At 33.7% G+C, this 20,212-nt stretch overlaps 2 protein-coding genes across 2 annotated transcripts; both read left to right on the top strand.

Annotated features, from left to right (window-relative positions):
* Window positions 1-11,349: 11,349 nt before the first annotated feature.
* Window positions 11,350-14,315, top strand: LOC132316015 (glucan endo-1,3-beta-glucosidase 13). Its single transcript, XM_059814534.1, has 4 exons — window positions 11,350-11,521; window positions 12,690-13,028; window positions 13,498-13,528; window positions 13,653-14,315. The coding sequence occupies exons 1-4, from the start codon at window positions 11,467-11,469 to the stop codon at window positions 13,750-13,752; spliced, it is 525 nt and encodes a 174-aa protein (XP_059670517.1). The 5' UTR covers window positions 11,350-11,466; the 3' UTR covers window positions 13,753-14,315.
* Window positions 14,316-18,259: 3,944 nt separating this feature from the next.
* Window positions 18,260-19,874, top strand: LOC132313685 (photosystem I reaction center subunit psaK, chloroplastic). The gene is made up of 3 exons (XM_059812582.1): window positions 18,260-18,444; window positions 19,296-19,376; window positions 19,580-19,874. The coding sequence occupies exons 1-3, from the start codon at window positions 18,361-18,363 to the stop codon at window positions 19,805-19,807; spliced, it is 393 nt and encodes a 130-aa protein (XP_059668565.1). The 5' UTR covers window positions 18,260-18,360; the 3' UTR covers window positions 19,808-19,874.
* Window positions 19,875-20,212: the final 338 nt, after the last annotated feature.

Here is a 20,212-nt window from a genome sequence, read left to right as displayed (position 1 = left end):
AGTCTCAAGGTTGAGGATCCGCAGCTGGAGGACTTATCCATTCCTTCTATTTACTTAAAAGTAAGATATTAGTTTTGTTTCAGTTGATATTAGTACTTAATTGGTTGAAATTCTAAATAGTAACTTTTGGTTAAGGGGTCCTTGAGTTACGGGATTCCCGAGTTGTAACCATTTGGAAGTTATTAATGGATTTACTATTAATTGGATTTCTTCAGCGTTTTATTTTATTCTTTATTTCATTTTGTAATCCGTGCTTGTTTAAATACTTTAATTGGTTTGATATCCCCTGATTTTGTGCGCGGACTTGATCAACCCGTGTTCCGAAATTAGGGGGTATCACAAGTGGAACCTGATCTACCTTAAATTGAAGCCTCCTATACCTTAAATTGGAGCCTCCTCTACATCTTTTTGGAGCTTGCTCCTTAGTGGATTTTCAATTTGTTTTTAATTTCAGCGATGTATTTTACTCCTGTACTTGGATTTTGATGTTCCAGTTTAATTAAAAGCTATACTGGAGGTTCTCAGAGGTGTCATGAGCTTATTTAAAACTCCCAAGAGCCTTGTTAATGCATAATTAATCACATTGTATTATAGTTTTGAACAGTATAAAATTTTTACACAAATTGGTATACTGTTTTAGATGTGGAGGATTAAAATTGTTCATCATTGTTTTAGCAATTTTTCGAAAATGATTTTATAGTTTAAATCATGTTCCAGTGTTATTAATAAGTATGCAAATTTATATATTCTATTATACTTACTTGGAATTAATTGATGTTTACATGTAGGATCTATATTATAAATTATTGGACTGTGCGGAGTTGTATCAAATAAGCCTGTTAAATTACGAAATTTTATCATGCTTAGTATGAAACAATTGATATTTATATTTAACATTTTAATTATCAATTGTTGGATGTATGGATTAGTTGATATTTACTTTCATTATCTGTATTATCAACTATTGGATGGATGGATTGTATGCACCGGTATGGGACAGTGGCATATTAGGAACGGATTAGTTTCAAAATACTAATTCCTACCTATACGGAATAAGGGAATGGATTATAAAATAAATCCTACTTATATTTAAGTCAAATCAGCTGAAACAAAGTTGAATGACTAACTAAATTACTTGCTATGGATATGTAAGTCAGAGCAGCTGAACAAGCTGAATGGCTTACTGGATTTCTTATGGATGGATAGGATAGGACTTTAAATATATTTTTATGGCACCGCGATATGAGCTTGAGTATCAGAGTCGACGGTTAGGGAACGTATATGCAGTAGGATGCGTAGCTGGCTATGTTGGTTGAGGTATACCCTGTTAGGCTTATGTGATACCCCTCGATTCTAGAGCCACGGGTAATCAAGTCCGAGCACAGATATGAGGGATATCAAACAATTAATATTTAAAACAAGCACAGAATACAAATTGAATTAATAAGAAATAAATAATTAAAGGCTGGAAGAATTCTAATTAAAAATCCTTAAAATAACAATGTTAAAATCCATTAATCCAAAACCTCCATTTAAATAACAACTCGGGAATCCATCTTGTGGACCCCTAATAATATTTCAAATTGAAATTGAAACAACTGAAATAAAATCTAAAGTCAATTATGGAAAGTAGTCCTACGTAGTAGGAGGAATGAATGTCTGTATCTGCTCTGCACGACCAAGCTCTAACCTTGAAACTGACGAGTACCTGAAAAATAAGAGAGTGGGTCAGGCCAACATGCAAGTCCTATTCTACTACGATCTATACAGAAACCCGATACGTAGATACATCTTAGATAGCTCAACAATATCTAGAGTAGTTCATATATGTATAAGTACACACTATAGGGCGCTCACTAGTCCAATAGGTCTATCTCAGCCTGAGTAGAGATACCATGCAAATCGCACATAATGTGGTCATATGTACCTAGACCTACTAGGGAACAACACCTATGTCCAGTTATCCATCCTAGGCGATATACGTACCCTAACCATGGTCCTGAGACTTAAGCTCATACCATGGCACCATAACATAAATATATAAAGTCCATATCCTCCTAATACAAAATATCATCCAACTGATATAGTGGCCTAATATATGTATAGCAATCAATCCAGAAACCAAAGTAGGTCATTCAATTCTCTGTTGATATGACACAAATATGAGATGGACTTAACCTTTATGGTTAATCCACACCTCAATCCAAATTAGGTCAGACTTAGTATTTGAACTAATCCATCCCTAATATGCTACCGTCCCATACCGGTGCATACAATCCTCCAAATAACATAACTGTTAAAACAATAATTGTTATTTATCAACCATTATCCAGGATATGCATAAATACAGTTTAATATATATATCATGACATTAAGCATTCATTACAGAACCTAAAAATCACATTCCAACTGTTTAAATTGCTAAAATGAGTCATAGCATTTAAATCCTCCATATAATCCATAAATTGATACAATTAACAGAACATATATATCAATTTATTCCAAACCAAGCATAGTTGAATTCAAGTAATTTACTATACTTATAACTCTGTTTAGATATAATTAAGCAGTATTAAATTATATGTAACAGAAGCTCCAAGTTCCAGCAAGTAATTTAAATATCCAAAACAGTGTGCAACCTACGGTTTTCCTTTAAATTCATCTTGCTCCATTCCTTAGTCCAATTATGAATTAATGTTTTCTATAATATTACAGGTCTATTACAGTCTCAAACATCATTTAAAACAGTTTAAACGAAGTGCAAATACCCTGTATAGTCCAAACAGTCCCTAAAAACCAACCCTGTTGCAATTTAAGGCGAGAGCAGGCTCTCACAAATTGAAAGCCTGCTCTTTTGAAGTGAGAGCCGGCTCCCCACCCTTGGGAGCCGACTCTTGGGTGTTGGGTGAAGGTTCCCCACATGTGCGAGCCGGCTCTTGCTTTGTGAGAGCTGGCTCCCTCTTTTTGGGAGCTTGCTCTTCCACCTGTAAGAGCCATAGTCCATCTATGCTTCGTCTTCCTCGCCTCCGGCGATTCCCAGAGCCTCTATAATGTTTTGTTTACTAATTCTGATGTCCATTCAGTGTCCCAGATTATTTTAAAGACACCGACATACATCATTAACGTTAACCCAACAAAGCTTAAAAACATATACAGAAGGATACAATTAAACACTTTCAGAATTTTCAAAACAGTTTAATTCAACGAAGCAAAATACAGTTTAAACATGCATCACAGATATGTTTTAGCATTAATTAAACCCCTGGAGTCTACCTAGGTATGCACAGAACACAGGTTTAGGGGAAATAGTTAGAACAAGACTTGCCTTTGATTTCAATTTAGAAATCTTAAACCTCCGTCTCTGAGTTTTCCGGCCACCCACTAGACTGCCGTTCCACTCCTCTGTTACTCTTGGTTCAACCCAAAAACACTCTGTCCCGTCCTCTTTGAACCTCTCTGTCTATCTCTCAAATTCCCTCTCTGCCTCTCAATACCCTCTGTTCGTAGTTTTAGTGGTAAACCCTAGACAGAACCTTATATGATAATATATATACACAGACGTCTCTAACAACCCTAGTTCACTTAGAATTAGAGATTTAAAACCTTAATTAAATGTATATATTTTATATATTTATATAATAAGGATGTACATAGATTTTAAACGTATCATATTTTAAGTTACCTTTTAATATTATGGTAACTTAAGTGTTATTAAATAATCTGTTAATAAATAATCGGATGTATATAATTTGTTTATTTAATAAGGATATACATAAATTATATACGTAACATATTTTAAGTTACCTTTTCAATATTTTAATTTTTATTTTCTTTATTAAGTTGACTTGAATTGGGAAAATGAATAGGGTTATTATTTAGCCTATAAATATATAATTATAGGTTTTAAAAAGTGGTTAAAATATATCACGTAATATATTTTAGAGAGAGAAGGATGAAGAGGAAGGAAAGAAGGATGAGAAGAATCTTTAGAGAAGAAGATCAAGAAAGAAGAAATTTAACTTTCAAACTGAAAGTTTAAGGCAAGTTCTTCTCCTATTTCTCTCTCTTAGATTTGTGTTTCTATACATGCCTAGGAGATTTCAGGATTTTTAAACACATAAAACTAAATAATTATGCATGTTTAATTGGATTAAAACATAGGTTTTATGAATTTGGTTCATATTTGTTCTTGTTGTATAAATTGTAAAATTTATGGATTTGATCTGGTTTCTTTATGAATTTTTACATGTTTTAAATGATGTAATTTTCATATCTGTGGATTGATGGAACTTAGAAACATGCCTAGGAATCCTTAAACAATAAGGATTGAGTTCATAGTAGAAATTCTGGGCAGATTCGTGTAACAGTGATCAATCCGCTGTTACAGTGCTCGAGCCTTGGAGGCAAAGCTCGAGCCATGGATGTAAAAGCTCGAGCCATAAGTGAAAACTAGAGCCTTAAAGGAAAAACTCGAGCCTTGGATGTAAAGCTTGAGCAACTAGGATGTAAAGCTCAAGCCTGAAGCATGAAGCTCGAGCCTGAAGCAGGGTGCTCGAGCAATTAGGATAAAAGCTCGAACCTTAACTAGAGAAGTTTCAGAAACAGCGTTGTATTATTGTTATTGAATTTGAGGAGTCCTAAACATCAAATAAGGACTAGGAATGAGTTTAAATAAATTTTAAACAAACTTAAATATATCAATGCATGCTATTTGATTCTTTGAGGAATGAATGGATTTAGTATTTAATTTGTTTTAACAATTAAGATTAAATGTATAGCATAAATGGTATATGGAGAATGCTTACGTGATTGTATAATAAAATATCAATCTGCTTAAGATTCAGTATGTGTAGGATATGTGATGTAGGAAGCTTAAATAATTTATAAGTCATTCTTATTTGGTGATAACATGATATTATATTATTATGTTTATTCTGAATTATTTGAGGTACTTCTTTAATTGTTACATCAACTGTTGGATTATGTGGATGTAGTACACTAGTATGGGATGGTGGCACTAAAAGGATGGATTAACTTATTAGCTAAGTCCTACCTATTTTATATAAGGGAATGGATTAACTCAAATGTTAAGTCCTATTTATATTCAAGTCAAGTCAGCTGAACAAGTTAAATGACTTATGGAGGATTAATTTATACTGGATAGGATGGTTACTAGATTATATATATATAAGTATGGTGCCATGATATGAGCTTGAATCTCAGGATCAGTGGTTAGGGCGCGTGTATCGTCAGAGATGTGTAGCTAGATATAGTGTAGTTGTGTACCCTGATAGGTTTAGGTACTCATGCCCACTATATGTGCGTTTTGCATGTTACCTATTATTCAGGTTGAGACAACCCTATAGTCTAGTAAGGTTTCTTTAGTGAGTGTATATATATATATATACAGACTACTAGTTATTGTTGGATTGATTATGATGTATACGTGTATCGAATCTCTGCTTGGACTGTAGTAGAGTAGAGCTTATTTGTGGGCCTGACCCACTATTCTTTTTCAGGTGTTCGTCAGGAGTAGAGGTTGTTCATGTTGAGCAGGAATCAGTCTACTTCACTATTCCGGATTTTCTACACAGGAGTTCCCTTTACGTTTCAGTATTCTGATGTAAACAGTTATTGCTGTCACTTGTTCAGATTTGATTTTCTAGGGGTTCATATAGTATGGATTCCCGAGTTGTATTATTAATGGAGGGTTAATTGTATCAGAAAGTTTTTATTAATAAGAATTTATTCTGAAGAGTATTGGATTATTATTTTAGTTTTTATTTCAGCATTTTTATTTATTCTTATTTATCCTCTTGTATTCTGTGTTCGTTTATTACCGATTTGTTTTTGATATCCTCGGGTATTCGGGCGTGGGCCTGGCCAACCCGTATTCGGAAATTCGGAGGTATCACAATTAATCTCTCGCATGTTGATCTCGCGCATGCTTGACATCTGTGAAGCGCTCCTTCTCCCCAGCAGAGTCGCCAAAATGTTGAAGGTAATTCTTAATAGGATGAGGAGATCGTTCCACGTAAGCCAAGGAATCTGAGATTAATATCCAAGTGGAGATCCAAGCAATACAAGGGACTTTTTTGCGACAAAGATTAAAAAAGGGAAGGCCGACCTCGGTACCCAATGAACTCGAGCTCTACAATGTTTGGTAGTTAAAGTGGTTGTTATCCCCCTTAAAGGCTGATTAATGCCCCTATTTATATGCTTACTCCCTCGGTCAATGTCTCTCAGTCTTTTGGGTGAGCCCGCTCTTCACCTGAGGGTTTGAGGGTCTCCCCTCTAGACAGATAGGACGTTGACGGATGGATCGTGGCGCTTTGCCCCCCGGTACAAAGGGGTAATGGCGTTCCTTGATTAATACAGATCTTGTCAAACGTCTTTCGTAATTAATGCACTCTTTATTACTCTTAGCTTGAGGTCGGATACCGAATGTTTTTTCCCCCTTGTATTGACCTTGGATTGCCTTATTCGAGGTTCTGCCTTCTTGACCTTGCGAGGCTACCCTAACTCTACATCTTGAGGTCCTTTTAGCCAGAAGGGGAAGTTTACAGAGGAAAGCTTGAGATCGCTCAATCAGGAAGCAACCTCGGAAGAGTAGAGAAGAGGGGCCCATCTGACTGGAGTAAGGCGCGTCCTTAAGAGAGGAAAGGTAGTGACCCCTTCCTCGGCCAGCGAGTTCAGTTGAGGGACGAGTAACTCGAGGATACTTAGTCCCTTTAATGGGCACACCAAATAAGTATTGGCTAGGTGTGCTTACTTTCAGAGGTGGCGCCACTCGAACAACCCTCGTGGCGCGATTATCAACACCAAGGTACCGTTAGGTGCCTTAAAGTAGAGTTATCCCAGGTAAATAGTAATTTATTAGGATAGCAATAGGCATCTCACCCTTTTTGCCTGTCAGTTGTTGCTCGTACGCATTTCTTCAATCTTCCCCGACTTTTTGGCTAGTGAACCTTTCCTCGTATAGGCAGGACTTGTTCGTCTTTTAAATTTTCGGGGGTATCACAAGTTTCCTGAGATATCAACCTTCGAGGCGAGCATTGCCAAGGCATCAGGGTGTCGATTTACTGTTTGAGGAGCGTGCACTATGTGTAACTCATCGAAGTAGCTAATGAGCTTCTAGATGGTGATAAGCGCTGAATATTGTATATTTGAGCCCTTAAACGTGCGTATATTAAGACCTTAAGTGATACTTCTATCCAGTTTTAGGCTGATTTTAGTATGTTTGTCTTTTGTAGGTAATTTCCAGAAGAAAATGACAAAATCATGATTCTGGAGACTTAAAGACTGTTTATGAGGCTTATGGAGTTGTCCCAGACCATCTGAAGCAAGCTTGTAGTCCAACAGGGGATTCTGGATAAGTTCAAGTGCCAGAACTCGAGCACAAGTATCTCTACTCGAGCACAAAATGGAATGAAGTAAGAAAAGTGACTAAGGCAAAAATGCTCGAACACAGAGTTCTCTACTCGAGCAGAAAATAAAGAGCTCGAGCCTTTTCCAAAAAGCTTGAGCACAAACTCCCCTAAAAAGATGAAAAAATGCTTCAGAAATTCTAATTTCCAGAGCTCAAGCATTTCTCAAAAAGCTCAAGCATAAATCCACCCATGAAGATGAAAAGTTACGTCAGAAATCCAATACCAAAATGCTCGAGCCTTTTCCAAAAAACTCGAGCATAAGTTTCTCTGCTCAAGTATCCCACCCAAGGTGCTGGAGCAGCATGATGAAAAATCCTAAAATATTCTAAGTGTGGAACAAAAAGACGCTTCGGAAATAAATTGAAAGAATTTGGCAAAGTATGGAATTACTTCTCGGGCCTTTTCCAAAAAACTCGTGCACAGGCAGAAAAAACTCAAGCACAAGATTCTCTGCTCGAGCATTTTCTCTTCAGGCAGATTTTTTAAGTGCGGGATTAATTATAATTAAGTCCCAGTCGGGCCCAAATGACCCCAGAAGACCTAAAGCCCATCCAATAAAGGATAGAAGTCAGTTGCTTCTATAAAAGAAGGTGAAAGGCCACAAAAGGGAAGCCTTACAACTCTTGCATAATTTTAGATTTAGTGGTGGCTTTTAGGGTTTTTGGAGGTTCCTCCGAAGATTTAAAGAAAAAGATCCTCAGAAAAGAAATGCAGTCCATGATGATGAGTTCTACACTAACCAAGATGATATCCTCCATCGTCATGAGTAGCTAAATCCCTTCTTAGGGCATTGATGTAACCCGAATTCGATTACTATGGTTTGATTGTTCTAAATTTTGGGATTTTCATTATTAATGTATAATTGATTGCATGATTACTGAGCAATTGACTTAGATTTACTAAGCAATAGAGATCATACCCTTTTTTTTTTTTTTTTTTTTTAATCCAAGTCATATAAATTTAATATGTGATACGTGTTATAAGAAAGTTAGGATGTTATATATAATTCGTGTTTGAAACAGGTTAAGTTAGGATGTTATATATAATTCGTGTTTGAAACAGGTTACGTTTAACTTATTATGTTAAAAGCTTTATGTGATACATTACGAGAAAGTGGGGATGCTATATATAATTCGTGTTTGAAATAGTTACATTAAAATTGTTATGTTAAAGGCTTTTTATGGTATATGTTATAAGAAAGTTGGGATGCCACATATATATAATTCGTGTTTGAAACAACTTACGTTTAAGTTGAAACAAGTTATGTTTAAGTTGTTGTGTTAAAGGCTTTGTATACTTGTATACGTATATTTTACTAATTGAAAGTAGTTGGGTGATCTTGATGGAAGTGAAAGTGGGAGGGATCCGGAACGAGAGAAGTAGAGTCATAAACAACGTCAGAAAACACGTTGGGGTAAAGGAAGGAAGGAGATAGAGGGGGGAGTTGTTGCACTTTCTGTCTCTAAACAAAAACCCTAACACCATTCAGAAGCCAATTTTTTGTGGAAATCAAACCCACAAGGTTTGATCTGGCTTCAAGACCGGGAACAAAATCCTGGAGATCGACCCTGTGCATTGATCTGCCTTTAGTCGCTTCGATTGTCAAAGGATTTTGGTCCAGTAACAAGAGAAGAGAAAGGGAATTTGGTCCTATACGTGTAAGACAAACTGAATATATATATATATATATATATTAATATATATAAAAGGCTTTGTATAAAAAGATTTGTATAGGCATACATGTACTCGGTGAAAATTAGTTACCCAAAATTTGTCTTTTCCACTTAACACGCGGTGCAATGAGGACCACACTCTCCTCACTGGCTGGGATTGGCTCTCCCGTAGAGGATTTTGATCCGAGAGGGTGAGAGACAACAACTCCAAGCCTACTCAAGGCAATAATTGAATTGTTGAGTTAATTGTGTTTGGAAATCTGTGATTTTGTTTTGAGGTTATTAGTGTGTAAAGGTTCGATGATGATCAATATGAGAAGAGAATTTCTTATATATTCTGGATCTTCAACAGGCTTCAGTCGGACTTTGATGGAAGATTGGGCCTTTTATTTGAATGGGCTATTGATAAATTAACAGTCCAAATGTGGTTTGTGATTAGCCCCAGTTTTGAAGCCTATTAAAGTCCCCATTGTGCTTCAGCCTGCCAATGACAGTTGCCCTTACATATTTTTGTTGCTCCGAGTCAGAATTCACAAGTCAGTAGTACAGCCGTAAGACTTGCACTTGGTATATATTTTGGGCTTTGAATAAATTATAAATATTGAGTTTGGCTCTAACAATTGAACTTTTTGGTTTTTCTTCAAATATATATATATACATATATATAGATTTTTTATTGGCAAGACACTTACACATCCATTCTGTCTTCATGGTACTTAAACACTAGACTTTTTATTGTGGAAGGTGAAGAAGTACCAATATGATATAACATTGCGATCCCATGATTTACACCTTCTACGGTTTTAATTTAAATTTTATTTGATGTTATTGGATTATCAAGCTAAATTAAAGTCAAATTCAACTAGTTAACGAGTTTCAAGTTTTGGTCGAGGTTGATTCATCTATCTCATAAACAATCTTCAGTGAGCTAACTTGTAACTTCTCCAATTAGTAACTTGTTCATCTTATAGCGCTATTAAACTTGTCTACATGTTTCCCAGTTTATTAAATGTCCTGAGAGGACTAGTCCATGAGGGGTGAAAGAGAGGCAAAACATGTCCTCATAGGGGCCAAAACGACATTTGCAACAAAATTAGTGGAAAACTGTGGACAGAAATTAATTACAGCAACAAATTTTAACATTATTGTGAATTATAAAAGTGACAATACAACATATAACCCATTTTAATTTGCAACAAGAAAACCAACAACATGCAATTAATTAACTATCAAAATATTCAGAGGTATTTTTATTTTTGCAAAAGGACACTTAATAGTTTAATGACTATTTTAATTGTTAAATTTGTTGAGACAAAAAAACTCAACAGAAGGCGGTAATCTACAAAAATAGTGATACTTTAGGAGGTTTTAGGAATAATTAATAGTTAAGGGGTGTTTCTAGCAACTTTAGTAGTAGTTGGAGGAAATATTATGCAATAAACCCTATTTCTAATAAAAATCCTATATGCTTTCGGTAAGAAGGAAAAATTTAGTTGAAAGTGAGACGAATTAATGGATTGGAAGAGACAATTTTAAATTATTTTTATAATTATAGTGATGTAATTTAAAACTTCTCTCTTCCTATCTCCCTTCTAAATAATAGAATTCACATCCACTTACAAATGTTATTTGTAGACTTGAAATTCTTCACCTCTTTTTTAAAGGTTAAAAAAATCATATAAGAGTCTAATAATTTAATTAAATAACCGGATGTACATGCAAGTAAAGTATTGTAAAATATTGTTTAAATACTTTTATCTTTCAAATATTATTCAATGATCTAATTTGTAGAATACTCCAACTCAATTGTGAAAAACAAAATATGTCATTTTTACAAACAACATTCAAGAACAATCCGAACATTCTTTATTAGCGGAATCTACCACCTTCCGGAAAGGTTCATTAGTATGTACTAACAGTATATGTATAAAGACATACATACATATATATATATGTATACTCTGTGTTAGGAAGGGTATTGATTTGATTTGAAATTCTAATTAACTTCACCGATAGATTTAGTCTGCGACTCTGTCTGTCAAGTCCTTAGCTTGTCAGCATTATACGCCATACTTTTATTATAAGCTTCCTCATATATCTCCTCTTAAAATAGGAAAAAGGGTCATAAAGAAAAAGAAATGACCAAAAAGAAGATAATCTCCTCTCAAGAAACGTCCGATTCTTCATATACTCTTGCATTTATAAGTCTCATTCTTGTACGTCCCTCTCACTCCAAGAGACGCAGAAGGTGATACATCTAGACTCACACACACACATACACATATATAGTGTGTGTTTTAATTGTCTCTCACTTGAGAAAGTGTCTTTCGAAGATTTCTGCACAAGGGTTAGAACCATTCACCATGAGAAAGAAGTTATGGATTTTGCAGGGTCTAATCATGATGGAATGTTATGTGGGTATGTTTCTATCTCTTCTAATTTCTAACCCTTTTCTTTGTTTTCCTAGATTATAGTTTTATTTTCTCATATATTGATGGATTTGTGATATTTCTTTAATGTTGTTCTTTCCTTTTCATGTTGCAGGCAATAGATATTATTAATTTCTCATACATGTAATAGTATTTTTGTTTGGTTTAGTAAAAATTTGGATAAACATGCTCATTCAGTTCAAGCTATGCTTTGCCCTCAAGTCTATTCCTTTCGTTGAGAATATATTTTGATTTTTTTATAAAAAAAAATCTTGTATGTCAATCTGTTTTTGTTTGCTAAGAAATGGAGTATAGATCTTGGACTTTGTGTGTGATTGTGAAAATTTTGAGAAAAATAAAATTAGAAATATAAGGATGATGGCATTGTGACTAGTGAAAGATGGCTAGTCTAGTGACAATAAGTAAAGGGTAGTAGAAAATTCAAGCACCCTGTTTTTGATAGTTGGGCTCTTCATTTTGAAGAGACAGTACTATCTTATTTAGCCAGCCTAGTGCTATTGGTAGTAAATTTGACTTTTCACTCTCACACTTTGTTAGGTGTACGGCAAGATCAAAGCAAATCAATATGCATTAGTTCAGGTGCAATCTCTCCTTCCAAAAGGCTCCGTTTAAGTGTGAGCCCTGTGTTTAAGTGTTTGAGTCCTGCTACGGACAATATTGTATCCGCTACTCCAATAGACTATATAATCCATGTTCTAACCCGAGATTGTTTTATGACTTAGTCAAAAATAGATACAATGGGGTAAATTTTGACGTATTGAGTAGCAAAAGTGGTGTTGTAAATGATATTCATCATATAAAAAAAATATATATTTGGTCACCAGATGCTATTAGCAATCCACACAATAGGGTAATTGTTGGGATTCTGTCTATATTAGAATAAATTATGAGATAGAGGACACTCAATGCACCTAGTTTTCGTCATTGTTATATAAAAAACAGAGTGCTTCAATTTTCTGTTACACATTCGAAAACAGAGTGCTTCAATTATTGAACTTCATATGATATTCATCATATCACATTGCTTTGCAAAATTATTGAACTTCATATATTAATGTGTTAATAATCATTATATTGCTTTATTAATGAATGTTTTTTTTCCCTGCCCTTGCATTTTGTTTGACAAAAATAATCAGCTTTTATAGCAGAGGCAATGGTGCAAGAGAAGGCGGAGGCAACCATTCCGGTCACAACCCTATCGCCTCCGGAAGGCAACACCACATTCCTTGATGGCACAACTTGGTGTGTTGCCCTTGCCGGTGTCCCCCAGGTTGATCTCCAGAATGCATTGGACTGGGCCTGCGGTCTTGGTATGGCAGATTGCAAACCTATTCGATCCGGTGGCTCGTGCTTTTATCCCGACACGCTTGTGTCCCACGCCTCCTATGCCTTCAACAACTATTACCAACAGAATGGAAATTCTGAAATTGCTTGCAATTTTGGTGGAACTGCCACTTTAACTAAAAATAACCCTAGTAAGTATCAACTCTTAGCAATTATTTTTACCCTCCAATTTTTTTTTTTTTGCTGTGCCTTAATATCTCTAGGACCACTTTAATGTCCGCTAGAAATTTATCTTCCTATACGTTGTTCCCTAGCACCTTCAAAACTGTCACTTTTAGATGCAACCACAAGTGTAATATGTCTCGAGAATTATCTCAGTTATTTGATTAATGGAGCCTCGTGCACTAAGTTTGCCCTTTTGTTTGATTAGTTGAGTATTCCAGAAGAACATATTGGTGTTCCACTTCTGTAGAAACATAACTTGGCTAGAACCAGATTTTGATTTCACACCCATAATCAGGAGAACAATTTATATAATAATGTGGTATTTTGACAATTTTTTTATTATAAAAAAGGTGCATTCCTTCAATTGTCATATTGGTTGTTGAACTCTTGTTAGTGAATTAGTCTTCTAATCAAATTCATTATTTACCATTACAGGTTATGATAAATGTGTCTATGCTTCTTCAGGGTATGTTGATCATGCACATATATATACACTCAATCCCACCAAATATATATATATATGTATTTCCAGAAACAAATGTGTATTTTTATATATTGTTTTTAATTGTTTGGTACATGTCTATGATCAGGTCCCAAGCATCATCCGCAACTCCATTGTCGCACTATAAACCGAGTTTTATTGGGTGGAAATTTGTGGGGGTTCTGCTGGTTTTGTACTTGAGAAGTTGATTCACGGTGAGCTTTTCTAGCCACAATGCTGAATGGTGTTTTTTGGGGTTCTATTTTAAGCAGTGGCAAGAAAAAAGAGAGAAAAGAAAAAGATATTAGGTTTTGAATTTTGTGTATGGTTGGACAAAAAGACCTTCCTACATGTGCACTTGGGTTAGCATTTTGTAATGTTGATTAAGCAAAAGATGTTCCTTCCTTTATTGTTGGGTTAGGAATCACAATCTCTGTGAATGCAATTGTCCTTTGCCTTCTCTAATTTTATTTTTTTTATTATTTTTTATTTTTTATCTCTCCCTTTAATCTTTTCCATGTCTTATGTTAAGGAATTGGATGTTTCTTGTCTGTCCATGCAGTGGCAGACTTAGAAAATTTTGTGAGGGAGATAGCCTTTTAATTTATGGGACAAACTTATATGGTGGGTTCATTTTTGTAATTTCAATGGAGGATTATTTATAAATTTTTAAAAATTTAAAGTATAAAATACAAAAAAAAATAATTTAGTAGGGCAAATTGTAATTTTAGTGGAGTATCTTCATAAATTCTAAAAAAATTAAAGTATAAAATGTAAAAAAAAAAAAAATTCATTAGGGCGAATTGTAATTTTAGTGAGGTATCTTCATAAATTCAAAAAAAATTGAGATCTAAAATAAATATATAAAATTTCAGTGGGGCAGGTCATATGCTAGGTCCGTGCTTATGTCCATGTTTCTTTTTTTACCAGTTTAATTTTGTATGGCCATTCAAACTTTCCAGTTCTCCCTTTTTTAGAAGAAAAATGAAATTTGATCAGGTAAGTTGCACCTAAGATTATTTACCGGCCATTGTTGTATAGTTGAAGTGTTCTTTTTAATATTTAAATCTCCTTTTATTTTATAACTTTCGAGGTAGAAAATGCATTTTATTATGATTTGCAATTTCAACAAGCTGTCAAATTATTACTCATTAACGAGTGTTGTATGGATATGGTAGATTACTTGGTGTATCAGGAAATTTAGATTGTGCAGAATTGTAAAATATAAGTAGGTAAGCAACGAACAGAGAGACTTTGAATGGTCAAACCTGGAAACGAGTGGTGTGGGCCCCGTGTATGTATGTGTGTATATATATTATATTGATATATATGTTGTCCTTTTAGTTGGGTGGAGTCGACCTATATCTTTGATCTTTCCCAGTTGTAAAATCAGAAAGATGTTATAATGACGTTACTTACTTTCTATTTCAAGCTTTTCTGCATGAGATGTCAGAATTTAAGTTTATGAGATTCGAGGCACCTGTTTTTGGTTCAGGCACGCCTTTGCAGCTTTAGTTTACCATCATCAATGGTAAACCCGAATATATATATATATATATATTACTCCGTATATACTACCATGCGATTAGTTTTTCAACAAGGCCCGAGCATACTTATTTTTGTGTTGTCTCATCTCTTTCATCCCATAACTTGAACTTGTCAAAAGTTCTCCCTGAATTAAAGTTCATGTTTAGAAATTAAAATTTTTAAGGACATATAAATTAATGCATTATTTTTTTTTTAAAATATTAAATTATTTTTTTTAGTTTAAGGAAAAATTACATATAAATGGAGTCAAAGTTCCATATTTACTTAGAGGCTGAGTCAAAGTTCCATATTTCTCTAAAATGGATTGCTGAGGTGGTACATTGTTTTTTACTGTTTAGAAATTATGGTGCCTAAAATACCCTTCCGCGAAGGTACTACTTTTTCTTCGAAGGTACTACTTTTTTGAACTGAAAGTACTACTTTTTGGCGTTCAGGTACCATGTTTTTTAAACACCCGCGAAGGTACTACTTTTTCTCCGAAGGTACTACTTTTTTGAACTGAAGGTACTACTTTTTTGTTAGGGAAGGGCATTTTAGGCACCACAATTTTCTAAACAGTAAAAAATCATGTGCCACCTCAGCAATCCATTTTAGAGAAATATGGAACTTTGACTCATTCTCTAAGTAAATATGGAACTTTGACTCCATTTATATGTAATTTTCCCTTAGTTTAAAGTTTGAAATTTTTTAAAAAGATAAAAGACTATAGAAATATAATGAAAAAATATTTTGACTTTTCAAATAAGATAATTAATTTGGAACATGTAAAAAAAAAAAATAGACTATTAACATGAAACGGAAAGAGTAAAATACATATGGTTGTGACAAGGAGTATAAAGTCACTCAAATCACAGACTGGCTCTTATAAAGAATTTGGGCCCAACACTGTTCATATTCGATTCATGGACTTGATATAGATTCCACTTTCCAGCTATTAGAGTTTGGGCCTCATAATGGACCTAGCGTAATTGGTTTGATCAGAAAATAGAGGTTTGTGTTGTTAATAACAACTTCATATTGGACTTAATTTTATATCCGCAAAAAGTATAATTATATTATCTGTCGAGACTTTTTTATATTTTTATTCTTAAATTTTACTCACAAAAGGCCCTCATAACATTTGAAAATAGTACTAGCATATAAATGTTTCACCTTCATTTTACTCACGTGCCACCCACACACACTTACCCATAAGATCATTACAATTACCCTGGACCAATGCCTGAGTCTTATATGGGTGAAAATGAATTTCCTACCATTAAAAATAAATAAATAAGAAAATAAAAGATCTCATGAGCACATATATAATTAAGGAGTACTGATCTCTTGCTCCCCATGGAGCAAGAAAAATCTTCCGCACTTTTTATAGTGACCATTAGATTAAATCTAATGGTCATATTCCAAACCCACTTAAATATTTTCCTTTTAATATAAAACCACTATCATTATTTCTACTTTTCAATTTAATATTTACCAATACAATTAATTATAACAATAAAAGGTAAGTATTAAAAAAATAAAAATAATGATAGTATAATAATAGCAGTATTAAAGAAAATACTAAAAAAAACAACTAATTTACAAAGGAAATATGAAATTTCATATAATAATAGCATGTTTTGTCGTGAATCTCATCCTTACGTCAATAAATTTTTGTTATTATAGTATAATTAGAAAAAAATATATTGTGTGACAAAAAAATAGATTGAATTTCTAGTTTTAAATAACATGTATTTGGGGAGGTATACAATAATTTAAATTATAATCTATTAAATTTTTTATGGGTGAAGTTTATGTAAATCATAGATTACACTAAGTTGATCAAGTGGATAAAAAAATAGAGATTTTATTTTTAATTTTTAATTTTATTTTTTAGTCGATGTTTCATTGTTTTGTATGTCAATAGTGTAAATTTTAATTTATTTTGCACACTCAAACAGACAATGTCAACTTTAGTATTGGTGAGACGTGATTTCAAAAGTTGAAGAGATTTCTATTTTTATTTTTTTAGTACTTACTTTTTATTGTTATAATTAATTGTATTGGTAAATATTAAATTTGGAAACTATAAATAATGATAGTGGTTTTGTATTAAAAGGAAAACGTATAGGTAGGTTTAGAATGTGACCATTAGATTTAATCTAATGGTTATTATAAAAAGTGCGGAAGAATTTTCTTGCTCCATGGGGAGCAAGAGATCACTACTCTATAATTAAGATAAGACCATTTTGATCCTTTGACATTTTGGACAACTCTAAACCTAATGACCATGAATATTTGAGCAATTCAATAAGAAAGTTTGGATTAAATCTTAGTTCGTGTTCAAACTTGACATGAATAATTAGTATTATCATAATCATATATGATAGAGCCGATAATCAAGTTATAAAAAAAATTGTTACACTTTTGTGTGCTGTTAAATTTGTATTCTGAAGTGCAGCTCGATACACTGTAGTGGAGAGAATTTAATTCATCTCTTATCGAGCATTTGGGAGAACAATAGAGTTTTGGACCAGAAAAATTCAAAATCCTCCTCAATAACGGTTTTTCACTAAAATTTCACAAGTAAATAAAATTCACAAATAAAAGAATACAAATGGATTGAATTTCATAATATGAAATTCACATTAATGATGAACTTTACGGATCAACAAGAAATTATTAGGAAAGAGATTCAATGATGACCAATTAAAAAAATATGATGCTTTATGTAAAATATTTTTTGATTGGTAAGTCACATAATTCTTCTCAATATAAGTCGTTTTCACGTTTCGCGCGTGTATTTGCTTTCACACTCTGTACACACTTTTACTTAAATTCTCACTATTTATAATATAATTTTATTACTTTCACACATCCGTTCTCACTTTATATAGCTCAGGCCGTGACCACGTAATTCCACCGACTACTAATAATTACTCTTTCAATTTTACTGAGATGAACATGTTTGGAACGATGACAAAACCATCTTGCTCAACCTAAACATTTCCATCAACCAAAAACAAAATTTCCAAGATCCCCAAATCTTATCCATTTGGGATAGCAAATAAAAGAATGCCATGTCAACATGAAGTATCTAAGTGTATCCAATACCAACATTCTGAAGCCACAAACATTTCATGTGGCTGTCAAACACAGCTGCCTTTATTCCAAATTGTTTCATAACCCTTTTAAGTTAAATCAAAAGAAACCTAAAATTATAGGCATATTCAGAGATACAGAGATCTATCACTCACCTTCTTTGATCTGTCTTTCAAAATTCAGCAAAAATGGCAACCTCTGTAATGATTTCTCTACCACAATTCAATGGGCTGAGATCCACTCCATCCTCAGTCTCTCCTGTCAAAAGCTTGGTCAGTGCTGCTTTTCCTCCTTCAACTAAAATGGCTAGCTAGTTAGTCATATGATACATACATATATATATATATATATATATATTTATATATGGCCTTTTTTCTTGTTTATTTAATATTTATTCAAAATTTATAACTGTAGATTTAGTGCTTAATTAATGCAAACCTCAATTAGATCAACCAAAAATTTGTTGTCTTGCACAAATAGGCCTTGTTCTCAATTTACTCCTAAATGATTTAAAATCCATATCTCTTGCTCCAAGTACCCTTTTTTTTTTTTTTTTTTTGGGAATTTGACACTCCATGCATTTTTAAATTTTTACGAAATATACAAGTCCTTTCTGTAGAGCAATTCCTTTGTTGTGAAGGATATTATGACCTTTTCTTAATTCAAAGTAAAAGAAAGGTGAAACTAACCTCATTTTTGCTGGAGAGTATATTTTGAGCTAGTTATGTGATCTATACTCTCCTAATCTACATAATTCTAATTTATTCGGAATTGCTAATATTGTGTTTGGAAGCATTGCATTAGTGGGTCCCACAAGAAATATGCAAATTAAAAATAAAATAAAAATCCCAATAGACATATGATTCTGTATTGCACTTTTTACAGAATTTCCATATGTGAAAAAATAAAAATAAAAGTCTTACGGCCATCCCATATAAGAAAACTTAGGATGTGGTTTGAAAAGATTTAATCTGATTTATTGTTCTTACTCACACTTCCATTTGGAAGAGAGTCTTCAGTGATCATGAACAATTACCTTGATTTATCTTAATGTTTACAACATTAGTAGTCTCTCTGTGTAAGATTTTAAACCTCGCAAGCTTCAATTTCTCCCACTAAGCAGGTTGCAGTTCAATCGATGAAGCAGAAGGGTAACGGAGCTTTGGGTGCTCGCTGTGGCTACATTGGCTCACCCACAAATCTGGTAAACATGTCAAATGTGATTTTTATTTTTGGGTGAGACTAATCCCTCCGAACACGTGTCAAACTAATCTCAACTAATCACAATGTAGGAGATTCTAACCCATTGGGGGTTCCATGATTCTTGTGTAACTTTGCTTTCAAACATAAACATAAGATTACTGTTGTGCATGGATTAATGGTAAAATTGTCTATGTTTTGGGACAGATAATGGTGACTTCTACAAGCCTGATGCTGTTTGCTGGACGTTTCGGTTTGGCTCCGTCGGCGAACAGGAAGGCCACGGCGGGGTTGAAGCTTGAGGCTTATGACTCAGGACTCCAGACTGGTGACCCTGCTGGTTTCACCCTTGCAGATACCTTGGCATGTGGGTCTGTAGGTCACATTATTGGGGTTGGGGTTGTTCTTGGCCTTAAGAACATTGGTGTACTTTGAGAAATTTGTTCTAGACTTCTGTTAATATCCACTCTAGTCTCATTTCTATCTACTTAATTTTTCAATATGCTTACTCTATAGCACCTCTGAATACTCACCATCACTCCCCCACAACCAATATATATTATATTGGCGGTCGATGCGCCGGTGCACTCAATACCTTCTCCCCCACAACCCATATAAGTGTAAATTAGAACTGTTGAAAATTTAGAACAATCTTCTAGGTTTTCAAGAAGGATTTTAAATGATGAATGCAACTCATGTATTATGATCATATAGAATAAAATATGCAACACATGTATTATGATCATATAAAATAAAAAAAAAAAATAAAAATAAAAGTTTCTTTCTGGGAATGAAGATTTAAAACTACCTAGTTTTCAAAACTTCTGGCAAATGCTGCAA

Source organism: Cornus florida, unplaced genomic scaffold, assembly GCF_030987335.1.
Source record: "Cornus florida cultivar Cherokee Brave unplaced genomic scaffold, ASM3098733v1 CherokeeBrave_3.0.0_Hap2_Chr01, whole genome shotgun sequence".
Classification (NCBI taxonomy): Eukaryota; Viridiplantae; Streptophyta; class Magnoliopsida; order Cornales; family Cornaceae; genus Cornus; species Cornus florida.
This window is presented reverse-complemented; position numbering and strand designations above follow the sequence as displayed.